This window comes from Pipistrellus hanaki (assembly GCF_964339955.1).
Source record: "Pipistrellus hanaki genome assembly, chromosome: 1".
Taxonomy (NCBI): Eukaryota; Metazoa; Chordata; class Mammalia; order Chiroptera; family Vespertilionidae; genus Pipistrellus; species Pipistrellus hanaki.
In genome coordinates, this window is record NC_140503.1 from 146,328,302 (window position 1) to 146,341,235 (window position 12,934).

General features: G+C 38.7%; 1 protein-coding gene across 4 annotated transcripts in view; it reads left to right on the forward strand.

The window, feature by feature from the left end:
• SLC39A8 (solute carrier family 39 member 8) overlaps positions 1–10,704 on the forward strand; it is a 72,879-nt gene extending 62,175 nt beyond the window's left edge. For all 4 annotated transcript variants that reach the window (XM_084901852.1, XM_084901851.1, XM_084901854.1 and 1 more), the window contains exons 7-9: positions 3,531–3,738; positions 3,957–4,141; positions 6,361–10,704. In XM_084901852.1, the coding sequence (XP_084757978.1) occupies positions 3,531–3,738; positions 3,957–4,141; positions 6,361–6,510 (543 nt within the window). In that variant the 3' untranslated portion in view covers positions 6,511–10,704. The remainder of the gene's footprint in view (positions 1–3,530; positions 3,739–3,956; positions 4,142–6,360) is intronic.
• Positions 10,705–12,934: the final 2,230 nt, after the last annotated feature.

Genomic DNA, 12,934 nt, shown 5'->3' on the forward strand with positions numbered 1-12,934 from the left:
CCAGGGTTATGGCCTCAAGGCCACGGGCCTTTTATTAATAATAGAGATTCTACTGGAGGGTAGCCATGTGCTTTCTTTTTCTTTCCTCATCTTTTTCCCCCTCCTTGCCTCCTTTTCATTCTTCTCTGCCTCTTTTTATTTTTATTTTCTTTATACTTTCTTTCTCCTCCCATTTATCTTCCTTCTCCTCCCCCCACCTCATGCCGCTCATTCTCTTTTAGATCTTCCTCACCCTTGCTTCAACTTTGTTCTGTAGTAAGCCCACTTGTTTTCTTCATTTTCTTTGTAGTTTTTCTTTCTTTCACTTTTTGCTTCTTCCTCCATATTTATGTTGGGTTTCTACTTAGTCTCTCCTCTACTTTCATAATTTCGGTCCATGATATTCTTTCCCTCCTCATTCTGATTATTGTATAATTTGCCTTGACTTTCATTTCCATTGGTAACTAAGGAATGTTAAGAGCTTTGCTGATGATTACGCAGTAATTCTCACCAGAACCAAGCTCAAATTCAGTTCTGGATTTCAGATCTCTGTTTTTTTTTTTTTCATAAGATTGAGTTGTCTTATCATGGCTGAGGATAAACATAGCCTTACATTTAGTGCACAAGTTAAGAAGCAAGCAAGCAAACAATAACAACCACTAACAGAAATAAAGAAGAAAGAGAAAGAGAAGAATAGGCACTAACTTAATTACAAAGACTGGAATTTAGTGTTCTCTCTGCTCAGTAACAGTCATAGACAAATTAAAAAAGACTTTTTGTGAATGTTCGCCTACTTTTGTTTATTCCAAAGCTATTAAAAATGTATAACTGTTAACCTACCTAACAGTGCCGTTGGAGACCTAAGCTTATAGAGCTAAAAGGGAGTATAATAAATAGATTCAATAATAACTGTACTTAGAGGTAAAATTATCACGTCTAATATATTAATTTAATTTCTTTTTCAGAATTAAAGGAGTTTGTATACAGAGATTGTATATATTATGTAATATCAGGCATTCAAGACTTGGTCTTGTATTCTTTTCCCTAAACCATTATAAGTAAATAAAGAAACTAAAAAACTGTAATTGAAAAATAAAAAGAAAAAGAAATAAAATTTAAAAAATCATAAATATTTGATTAGGTAAACCAAGCTGGAAGATCAAAACAACTGTTCTTAGTAAGTGTATCTTGGCAGTAAGTTTTTGCACAGCCAAGGTGTCTTCCTCTATGGTTTTTCTTATGAGCACTTTGTTTTTCTGTTGGCAGTAATTGCTTCCCACACTAGCGCATTTCTTCCAAGCCATGTACTAAATCATAATTGTGTATATTTTTGTGCATTTAAGATATATCAGTGGTTAAATTAATTAAACCAGGAGGCCATTTGACTGAGGTGGCTCTAATGCTATGGTCGCCTCTGGAAACAAACTCAAATCTAAGCCTATAAATGCCTGAAAGGTACAAAATAGAAACCCAAGGACAGTCAGTCCCAAACAGCTAATTGGGGTGAAAGCCACAGCCAATCAAGTTTCCTTGCTTTGCTTTTCCTGGTCTTCTGTCAGTAGAGTTCCTAGTCACTTCCTGCTTGGCAGGGCCATATTTAAATGGATTTTTGCTAAAAAAAAAAAACAAACCAAAAAAAACTAAACAAAACAAACAAACACCTCTTTTTAACATTTTTTAACTTGCTTCAGTTTGTCTTTTAACACTATAAAGTAATAAGAATATGTTTTAAGACCAGATGAAAATTTTTTATGCTGAGGAGATTTTGCTTTTTTAAAATCAAAGGAGACTGAGCCCTTATCCCAACACTGCTTCAGTGTTTAGAAGAGGTGTCTGAGAGGAGGGGGTGTTCTCCGAGGAACTGCCTCCAGACCCTATTACAACCACGAAGTCCCTGCCCCTCTGCCCACCAGGCCTTTGGAGTAGTGAAATAGTTACTAAAAAAATCCCTCTTACTTCCTTTGTATCCCTGGTTAAGCTCACTAACCTTTCCATGCTTTAGTTTCCTCAGCTACAAAATGATGATAACAGTTGTGCTTAATTCATAGAATTGTTCTAAAGGAATTAAATATAAGTGCTTAGAACAGTACCTGACACATAATAAAAAACGATAGGGCTTTGCTATGACTATTTCCAATGCTGTTATGACTACTACTAATACTACAACTACCTCTACTATTACTGGTACTAACAATCTTCTCCCTCCTTCAAATAAATGTAAGAATTTATAGGCTCTAAATGACTGGTTGGGTCTACAAACAAAAATCATCACTAAGATGAATATTTGTCACGAAGGAAACAGTGAAAAGATGTATAGCAAGATCTAAAGTCAATTTTGAAAACACAGACCCCAAAGTGTTTTGCGTAATTAAGTAATGTTGGTGTAAATGTAAAATCTCTCAGATGATTGCTCTGAAGGAAGTCTCTCTGAGCGGGATGTACAGTGCACCTTTTAAAAAGAGTCACTCAGCTACTTTACCTTGTGTTTCTCCAAGGTAAATACCCTTGTTGAAGATAGAAGCTGAAGTTTATGCTTCCGTGCATTTCCTGTGGCATCCCGCACACTGTTTTTCAAATTGCAGATGTTAAATAGATATGTTGATTCGCTGCTGAAGTAGAGTTGAGGGGAGGGGAATTAGGGATAAAATGTTCTCGAGTTAATTGTAAATTGCTTCCCTACTTAAAAATGTATTTGTATGTCATCATCTTTTTTTTTTTTTTTTGTCACAATTTCTGGAAAATGCTTTAGTTGGCATTTGACATTTGGTTTTATACATTTTTGTAAATTTCATGAAATTTAAATTCTTAAGAAGGGTTCATTGTAAGATTTTCTATTTGCATAATAATTTCAAAATGGAAAGAAGTGTTAGTGTAAAGGCAAGCCTGTTTCAATCACACTTTGTGAAACGTGTTAAGGGAAAAATTGAAATTAGAGCTGGTAGGACCACGTTGGTATAGCCTAGACACCCAGCATGGCACCTAGAAGACTGTGGACATTTAATAAGTCATGGAAAAATAAATGAATCATCTCATACATTCTCCTCATTTTAAAGTTGAAGAAACTGAGGCCCAGATAACGCACTCACAGTCACATCGTGGTGTAGGAGTGACTAGAATAAACGTTTTTTTTGCGGCCATCAAGCTTTAAACATGGATTTCACATTTTAATAGTAACATGCAAAAGACTTTAAATATGTTTTTTTATTTCAAAGTATGTGAATAAATCAAATTCGTAGATTAAAAACTGTTACATTTCAGGAAGGCAGTGGTAGGAGTTTGTTCATGTCAATCAAAGGATTGTTTTAAGGGGAAAGTAAAATAAAATGTCTTTTCAGTGGTTTGTTAAAGGCCTGCCGATCTATTCATTTCCATTTTCCCTAACATGTTTTCTTTTCTCTGCTACAAATGACGAGGGGTTCTTATCCATAGGAAAGACTTTCTGTTGTAACCTTTTGCCTCCCTCAAGACATAACACGTCCCCTACGTCTCAATATTTCTTACACTTTCAAGAAATGTCTTTTTGGTGGATTGATTTTTCTGCCGTTTTTCAGGATGAGAAAAAGGAGGTAAGCTCATGCACCTGCTTGAAGGGGCCCAAACTGTCAGAGATAGGGACGATCGCCTGGATGGTGACGCTCAGTGACGCCCTCCACAATTTCATCGACGGCTTGGCGATCGGGGCTTCCTGCACCTTGTCCCTTTTCCAGGGACTCAGCACCTCAATAGCAATCCTGTGCGAGGAGTTTCCTCATGAGCTAGGTAAGCGCTCTGCCCACACTGTCAGAGTCAGTTACTTCCTGGTTTCTCAGTGGAATGAGACATTCTCAGTGGAATGAGACATTTCACACGATACGCTTAAACACCCTGCCGATGGCATCAACGTAAAGAAGCCCTTGTTAGATACAGTATTATCTTTCATCTCGTCCCCAAATTGAAAAAAAACTCTTGATAAGTTCTTCTTCTTCTTCTCCTCCTAGGGGACTTTGTGATCCTACTCAATGCAGGAATGAGCACTCGACAAGCCCTGTTATTCAATTTCTTCTCTGCGTGCTCCTGTTATGTGGGGCTGGCTTTTGGCATCTTGGTGGGCAACAACTTTGCCCCAAATATTATATTCGCACTCGCCGGCGGCATGTTCCTGTATATCTCTCTGGCAGACATGGTGAGAAGTTTTAAATTTTTATCCTGCGCTAGTTTAAAATTTATGAATAAACATCTAGGTTACAATTGGACAAAGGGCGAAAGGACATTTTTTTTTTTTTTTTTTTTTTTGTAATTTAAGATATTCCTGGTCTAGCAGATAACTCTTTGAATAGTAATTTGAAAGGGATTCTCATTGATTTTTTTAAAAAATATATATTTTTATTGATTTTAGAGAGGAAGAGAGAGGGAGAGGGAGATAGAAACATCAATGATGAGAGAGAATCATTGATTGGCTACTTCTTGCATGCCCCACACCAGGGATTGAGTCCACAACCTGGGCATGTGCCCTGAGTGGAATCGAACTGTGACCTCCTGGTTCATAGGTCGATGGATAAGCATTGAGCCATGTTGGCAGGTTGATTCTTTAAATTATGATCTTATTGATAGAAGAGGACGTGAATTATTTTTTTTGCTGAAGTAGATGTATTTTTCCCTAGGTTTTTGTCTTGGGTGGATAAACCTTATATTCCATTAGTGTATGTCCCTTTGGGTTTTTTCCTTCTCTGTTGTGAGGATCTCACATTGGAAGAGGACTAACTGGTTTTGTAAATATAATTTTGTTATTTCAAAATTCTAAACAGTGAGAGCCTTTTGGGTGAAACTAAAATGGGTAAATTAAAATTAGACAACATGTACTTGGATCAGTCTATATTTATATCTATATTTATACCTATGACTGTGTCTTGTGTATTTGTGTGTGTGTGTGTGTGTGTGTGTGTGTGTAAGAGAGAGAATATAAATAGTCCTGTGCATTTTTATATGAATCACGTACAGCTTTTTAGAAAATGAAGAGGTGCTAAATATATGCAAATCAAGGATTATTTCCTTTGCACTTAGAACTGAATGTTTTAAATTGCAGACATAATTTAATAATTTAAGTTCCTTCATCTGTATTCTTAGCTCCAAATGATCTCTGCCAAGCTCCGTTGGTTGTGCTGTTCAGCCCCTTAAAAGAGTAAGGATTCCATCCTCTAGAGCCCTCACTGCATTTATATTTTTCTTCACAGAATTAGTGTTTCCTGCTCTATTTATGCTAGGTCATCACTTCTTCCTCTGATATAAGAACAGACTCTATTAGAGTGTTTAGTTTGAAGAAATAATACTGATAAATGATGCTGTATATACTTACAGCAGTTTCATTCTTTCCAGAATGGTTCCGCCCATTGTGTTCTCGTGCCAGTTTTCTTAAATCAGGCACATGATTGACTGTGGGGACCTCTTGGATGCTGGCACAATGCACCATTGCACACACAGCAAGCATTTTGGAATGTGTTCTTAGGAGTGGCATTCGCTGATCTCCACATGGAGCCTTTTCAGTAGAAGATACCTGCTGAGAAAGAGTAGATCTTAAGTACAGAACTTGGGGATTTAATTGCTTTCACTGTAATGAGAACGTTATAGTCTTCAATCTTAGAGCAGTGCATAATTTATTTAAAAATCTTGTAATTTTGTGAGGGGCAGAGGAAGCAAAAGTACAGAAATTGAAAAGGACAGTAATTAAATGTATAGTGATAACTAAGATAACTAAAAAAACGATTTATTCAGCCACCAGGCCTGGAAATTGGTAAGCCACTGGGCATGCTGGTGTGGACAAGAGGCACTGTCCCCTCACTCATGGGGCTTTCTGTTTACTAATGAGGAGAACCTCAAGTTCAACAAAGAAACAAAAACCACACCCATGACTAAGGGGTTACAAATAAAAAATCTGTGAAATAGAAGGTAAAGCGATATATATGAAATTATGAGAGATGTAAATTAGAAGGGGCTAAGAGAAGCCTTTCCAAAAAAGTATGATTTAAGTTGAAACCTGAAGAATTTAGCTCATTGGAAAACTGGAGGTGGAAAAGGTCAGTAAAAATTTTAGCAGGTGTGAAGATCTGAGGGAGGAAAGAGGCTCTGAAAGAATGCTGTGATGGAGAGAGAGAGAGAGAGAGAGAGAGAGAGAGAGAGAGAGAGAGAGAGAGAGAGAGAGAGAGAGAGGAAATGAGGTAAATCCCATTTCACTGATTATTTCACTGGGGAACACTATTTTAGTACTTTTTTATTTTTTTATATTTAATAGAGCTAGATATTCCCAAAACATCTGAAATAAATGGTTATTTCAGAAGTCTGTAAATGACTAGTTTATGACTCACCACAAGATGGCGACAGTTATCTAACAATATATCTCTCTTCCAGTTCCCAGAGATGAATGACATGCTGAGAGAAAAGGTCACTGGCAGAAAGACCGACTTCACCTTCTTCATGATTCAGAACGCAGGGATGCTAACTGGGTTCACAGCCATCCTGCTCATTACTTTGTATGCAGGAGAAATTGAATTGGGGTAACGGGAGATGAAAGATGGTGCTGTTAATGAAGGCATGTAACAAATAAAAACATTTCCAGAGGGATTTTAAGCTCATCCTGTTTAGTTCAAAGATAATTTTTTTTTTCAACTGTAGGTCAAGAAAACTAGTTATTTCTTTCAGATCTGTGAGATAGGCCATTATTATTTGTTATTGGAAATGTTTCAAAATATTACAGTTCCAGCCTGAAAAGCCTTGTATGCAAGATCTTTGGTAAATACCCACTTTTTCATGTACATACAGGATAGAAAATCATCTCAAAGCAAGAAACATGCAGCGTACAGTCACTTACACACCAAAACCCAATGGAGAATGCAAGCTAGGTGGTAGAAGATTTTAAACCTCTGAGTAGGACCAAGAGTTCAAGAAATTTCAGATGGTTTTCTTTTAAATTAATTTGTACAAGCAAGTACATAAAAATGTGGAAGGATATCAGAACATATACAACACAGACACAAATGCTTCCAAGGCCTTCATGAACCCAGGAATGAAGTATTGCTCACGGCTTTTGTTGTGTCATGCTTTAGAGAGGCATTCATAGGATTGTTTTGAAAACCATCCAATATAAATTATGAAATCAATAAAGCTTTACTAGCCTTAGTAAATTTAGACTGGATCTGATACTTATCTCTAAGTGTAAACTTGTCCAGATTTCACAAAAAGTAGGAGCTGCTTTGTATGGCTTAGGTTGTGGTTGCACCAAACCAAAAGTCTGCAAAGCTGGTAACTGGTGGCTCAGTTTTCATGTATAATGTCCTGGCTTTAAGAAAAAAAGTTGAATGTAATTTTAAGTAATTTTCTTTTAAAGATGAACACAATTGTTTAGCAAAGGATATTTTAGATAAATGCACAACAACAGCTGGACTGCTGTACGTCGAGAACTGATTATCTGGAAACATACGTTCCTTATGGGATTGAGATCATTCAGAAAAGACTTCTTTTGCATTCAGTCTACATTTTTCCTGTATGGTATACATTGGAAAAAAATTCTGCACATCATGGTTATTTTTCTACCTTTTGTAAAAGATAGAGCCTGTTTTCTCATTTAGTAGGCATAGAAAGTTGGTCTGAAATTGACATCCTGACCCCAATTCACACTCCCAAGTCACTGAAGGAAAGATGATTTAACAGTGAAGAAAATGATTTATAAAAGCCAATAATGACCTCAGGAATTGCATTTCCCCACAGAGTATAAAATGGTGTCTCACAGCAATAATGCAGGTCTGATGGGCGTTTAACATGTATGTGAATGTATGTTTCACTTTATGACTGACAATTAAAAAATATTGTTTGACCAAATAGTAAACATCTTTGGAACCATGTATTGTGTCACTCATTATGAATTTTAGTATGTGTTTTTTTTTGAGTGACTTTCATATACTGCGTATTATGGGAGAGATAGATAAGTAAGAAGTTGGTGACTTGTTCTTTTCAAGGACATTTAACAAATAAAAATGATAAATATTAGTAACTGTTTATTCAAACCAGTAAGCATAGAATCCATTTTCATCATCTCATCTGTTTACAAAATTTTAAGAAATAATCTTACCTTTTTAAAACACAAATTGTATGTCTGGGTTAAGAAACTATTTACATGATATTAATTTGATATAGATAATTGTGTAAATGGATTGTCTGGGTGCTTCATGTATTTCCTCCATTTGTTAACCTTCTGGCCATTTTCCTTAACTATGAGTTGAACACAGGCAATACAGCATCAAGGGACAAAAAGAAAAAAAAAATTGATACTTATTGGAGACTATGTGTGTTGTCTTCAATAGGTGGGAAACCGATAGCCATAATTAAATTTATATTATCCTAGATAACTATTTGACAAAGTATAACCCAATCAGTCAACATATCATATACTGAAGCATTCCGTTGAGCATTCTCTAATATTTAGACTTTAATGATGCGATGACAAACTAAAAATGATTCCAGTGCATTATATATTGGGTCACATACTTTTAGTTTTTGTATTATTAAATTTTTAAAAATGCCCAGAAATAGCTGGCATTTTTTGAGTATTGTATCATATCCTATCTTAGCCTGTTCAGGCTGCTATACAAAAATACCAGACTGAGTAGCTTATAAACAACAGATATTCATTTCTCACAGCTGTGAAGGGTGGAAGTTCAAGATCAAGGCACCAGCACATTTGGTATCTGGTGAGAGCCTGTTTTCTGATTCATAGATGGTGCCTTTTCATTGTATCCTCATGTGGTGGGAGGGGCAAGAGATCTCTCTGGAACCTTCTAAGAGCACCAATCCTACTCATGAGGGCACCACCTAATTACCTAAGCACTTCCCAAAGCCTCCACCTAATACCATCGTCTTTGGGGTTAGGATTCAACATATGGATGAGGGGGGAACACAAACATTCATAACAAAGAAGACCCCTTATTACCTGAAGAATTGGAGATTCACACCAGGCTATTCTCATGCTCACAGGTTTGTGGATTGGAGGTCAGCTGACCTAGCCTGGGCTATTGCTGGGTGGCTCATCTCGGTTTCAGGCTGGGGGTCTGCTAGGCGAGGCTGCTGTAAAAAGAGATGCAAAGTCATGTGGCAAAGGGCATAGGTGCATAATTCTAGTACAGGGGGAGAGTGAGAACAAAAGGATTCAATCTACCTTACCTGGCTTCTATAGGCTAATTAGTACTTCATTTTACCCTTGTTGAAATATGTAATATCAATAACTCATTAGAAGCTTCCAGAACCACTTCCTTGTTCTAATGAAAATATTTATCCAGATTCCCTTTTATTAGAACATTATTTCCTTTCCTTCACCAGCATGTTATGTGTGGATAGTTGGCATAGGTATTTTAACAGGGCTAATTACTGATTGGAGGTGTCTTCCTTCGGGCCTTTCTTTGATGTTTATCAGTAGGCTATCATGATTTCCAGATGCTTTGTTTGGTTAAGGTCCATTACAGTGCAAGAGATTCTTAACCCAATAATACATAAGTTCCCTGACACTGATGTTGCTATAGCTACTATCTCACTGACATGCTGCCTCCCCCCAGCTGTGGGTAGCAACACCTGTGTTAGATCACATTTTCCTTAGCTTCCTTCCTGGGCTGAGTATGCACAAAGCATCCTCTCATGGGCATAGAACTTCATCTACTGGAGGCCCCCAACCTCTACATGTCTCATAATCAGTGATGTTACTAGTAACATTTCTGGGAAATTAAGGTGACACGATAAACCGAAAACTCCAAATACCTGCTCTATTCATTCCAAGGCAGGCATTTCCCCCAGGTTTTAACATTTCCAAGCCACATGTTACAATCACTAGCAACCAGGTGGCATTGTTGAGGTTGCTATAGTTGTGTGAAAACGAAAAGAATTTGTTGGAATCTGGGAAGGCCAAGAAAATGCCAGGATCGCTGTGTTTGGGGTTTGATGGTGTGTAATAGCAGGCACTTAAACATGTCAGGTTTACTTTCCTTCCTTGGAGGAAGTGTGGCAGAAACAGTGCAGGGCTGGAGGCACTGGAACCCGGGCTCCTTTGATCTGTCACCTAGGGCTTCTGACTTCAAGATTGCTTCATGTTCTAAGATGTTTGCTGGAGGGATCCAGCGGTAGAGTCCAAATTCTATGTAGTTAAGAAGGATCGTATAAAAAAACAAAAAACAATCAGACCCAGCTCTTCACTCCTCTTAAAGGAGCTTTTTCAGAAATAATATACAGTATTTCTAGCTCTATTCACTGACCAGAATTAGTCACATGGTCATATCAATTTGCCAAAGGAGCTGGGAAATGTTGCTTTGACTTGGATACACTGCACCAATAAAATCAAGGTTCTGCTACTGAGAAGAAGCAAAGAATGGACATTGTATAGACTAGTGGCCATCTCAGGTATAGACAGGTTTGTGCCTGGATTACTTGGGGGAATTATTGTTCTAGATATTTCTGGCATAGCCAGTTCAGAAAACTGCTTCTTCTTTTAGGAATTCTCATGACTTCTCTAAGAGTAATTCCATGTCACCTTGACCATTTTAATTACATTGGCCCCCCATAACCAGCCTTACATACAAGTTGTACTCATCTTTGTACTTTCTGTCTCAGCCTGTTGTGAGTACTATGTGTATTTTTAGACATCCTGTGGTTTCCAAAGAATGGTTTAAATTTTAAGAAAACAAATACAAAAACCCAAACCTCCTTTTTAATGGACTTTGATCTTTCTGTTTAAAATTCTTCATATGCAAAACTATAAAACTAGCAGCAAAAATTGGCAAAAAGAAAATTTAAAAATTATTTACTAGAGGCCTGGTGCATGAAATTCATGCATTCTGGGGATGGGAGTAGGTGGTCTCTCAGCCTGGCCTGCCTGCACCCTCTCACAGTCTGGGAGGCCTTGAGGATGTCCTACTGATGGCTTAAGCCTGCTCCCTAAGCTGTCATTTGGACATCCTTAGTGCTGCTGTGAAGGCAGGAGAGGCTCCTGCCACTGCTGCTGTGCTTGCTGTCTGTGAACCCGGTTTCTGACTGAGCGGTGCTCCCCTTGTGGGAGTGTACTGACCATCAGGGGGCAGCTCCTGCATTGAGCATCTGCCCCCTGGTGGTCAGTGCATGTCAGAGCAACTGGTTGTTCTACCAAACTTGCTCTTTGACATCCCCCAAGGGGTCCCAGATGGTGAGAGGGCTCAGGCCAGGCTGAGGGACCCCACCGGTAAATGATCACAGCTGGGGAGGGATGAAGAAGGTTGGCCAGTCATGGAGGGACCATCGAAGGGATCCAGGGCTTGTCTGGCCCATCTCCTTCAGTCCTGATCAGCTGGACCCCAGCAGCAAGCTAACCTATTGGTTGGAGCATCTGCCCCCTGGTAGTCCAAGCACATCATAGCAAGTGGTTGAGGGGCCTTAGCATATCATTAGCATATTACTCTTCGATTGGTTGAACAGACGACCAGACACTTAGCACATTAGGCTTTTATTATATAGGACACCCCCTCTGATATGTCATTTCAGCTATTTAGCATAAGCAAAGTTGGATCAGAAATGTTATTTGTTATCTGGTTTTTGCATATAATTAAAATGGTGTCTACTGGTGACATAAAAATCTCAACATCCCTTTGTTTGGATGTACACAGCAAGATTGCCAAAGAATTATTTCAATAAGTAGGGCTTGCATGTTTTAAACATTATTGTTGAACATAATAGTTGAATTCCTATTAAGTGATTGTGCCTGTTATCCCCATAACTATATGGAGCAATGTGTGGTAAAACCCCAGTAAGGTCACATGTGGATAATTTGTGATCATGCTTGTGGGCACCAAAGGGATGTCTGACCAAGGGTTATGGGAAAGAAAAATAAAGAAGTAAAATTATAAATTATAGGGGCGTCTCTCGGGGAGAATTGAAATCAGAAATGCTTCCCTCCCTCAAAAAGCTGAGCAAGTTTATAAAACCTGCCTCATTTTGATTGTGTGGTGTGCACTAGTGGACCTGCAGAGCACTCAGTAGGGCCTCACTAGAGTTAGGGTGGACACAGTGGAATGGTGTCTGACTCGCTTCCAGAGAAGTCTAGGGGGGCTGAGGGGATTCTGGCAGGTGGCTTTGGAAGGCAAATGAGGAGAGTTGCTGCTGCCTTTGGCTTGGCCTTCAGTCCTAGGTTTCTTGGGACAAAGGCTACATGAATATTCTTTTGACCCAGTGTGAGCCACTTGGGGGGTGAGAGAGCTGGGCTGGAACAATTTAAAATCACGTGTAAGAGGGACACCATCTTGAAGACAGAGAAGGTCAGCACCAAGAGGGCTTCTGGGAAACCAAGGACTGAGTCAGGCAGGATCCATGGAGAACTAGAATATGCCCCTGGGGAGGAACCCTTGGGGAGGAACCCCTCTGAAGAATCCTGCAGGTGTCGGTAAGAGAAAGAATTAGCTTTTTGAAAATTAACTTATTTTCCAATTATAGTTAATATACAATATTATTTTAATTTCAGGTGTATAACATAGAGTGATTAGACATTTATATATCCTATGAAGAGAAAGGGCTTGCTTTCAGTACCTGTCAGTGCAGACAGCATGAAGCCATATTTTGACTTAAACAGCCATGTAAGAGCTTTTCTCTGCCTCTGTCGCCTTCTCCCTGCCAACACTGAACCCTGGAGGGTCCCTTGATCACGTTAACAAACAGGGGGAGGAAGAGGGATGAAAGAGAAAGGTTCCTTCCCAGAAGTCTTATATTTGAATAAAGATTGAAGTATTGACCTATATACTGGACTGGATACTTTCAATAATTGACCTGAGACTATGTTTTCTAGTGACTGTAAGACCTTAAGTCTACTCCCCGTCCCAGCCCCTGGAGTCTGTGTCAGCCCAAGCTTTATTCAGGACCTCCCCGGTCCCCATGCCCCAAGCAGGTGAGGAGGTAACCAAAGCTGCTTTGGGCTCACCTTGTA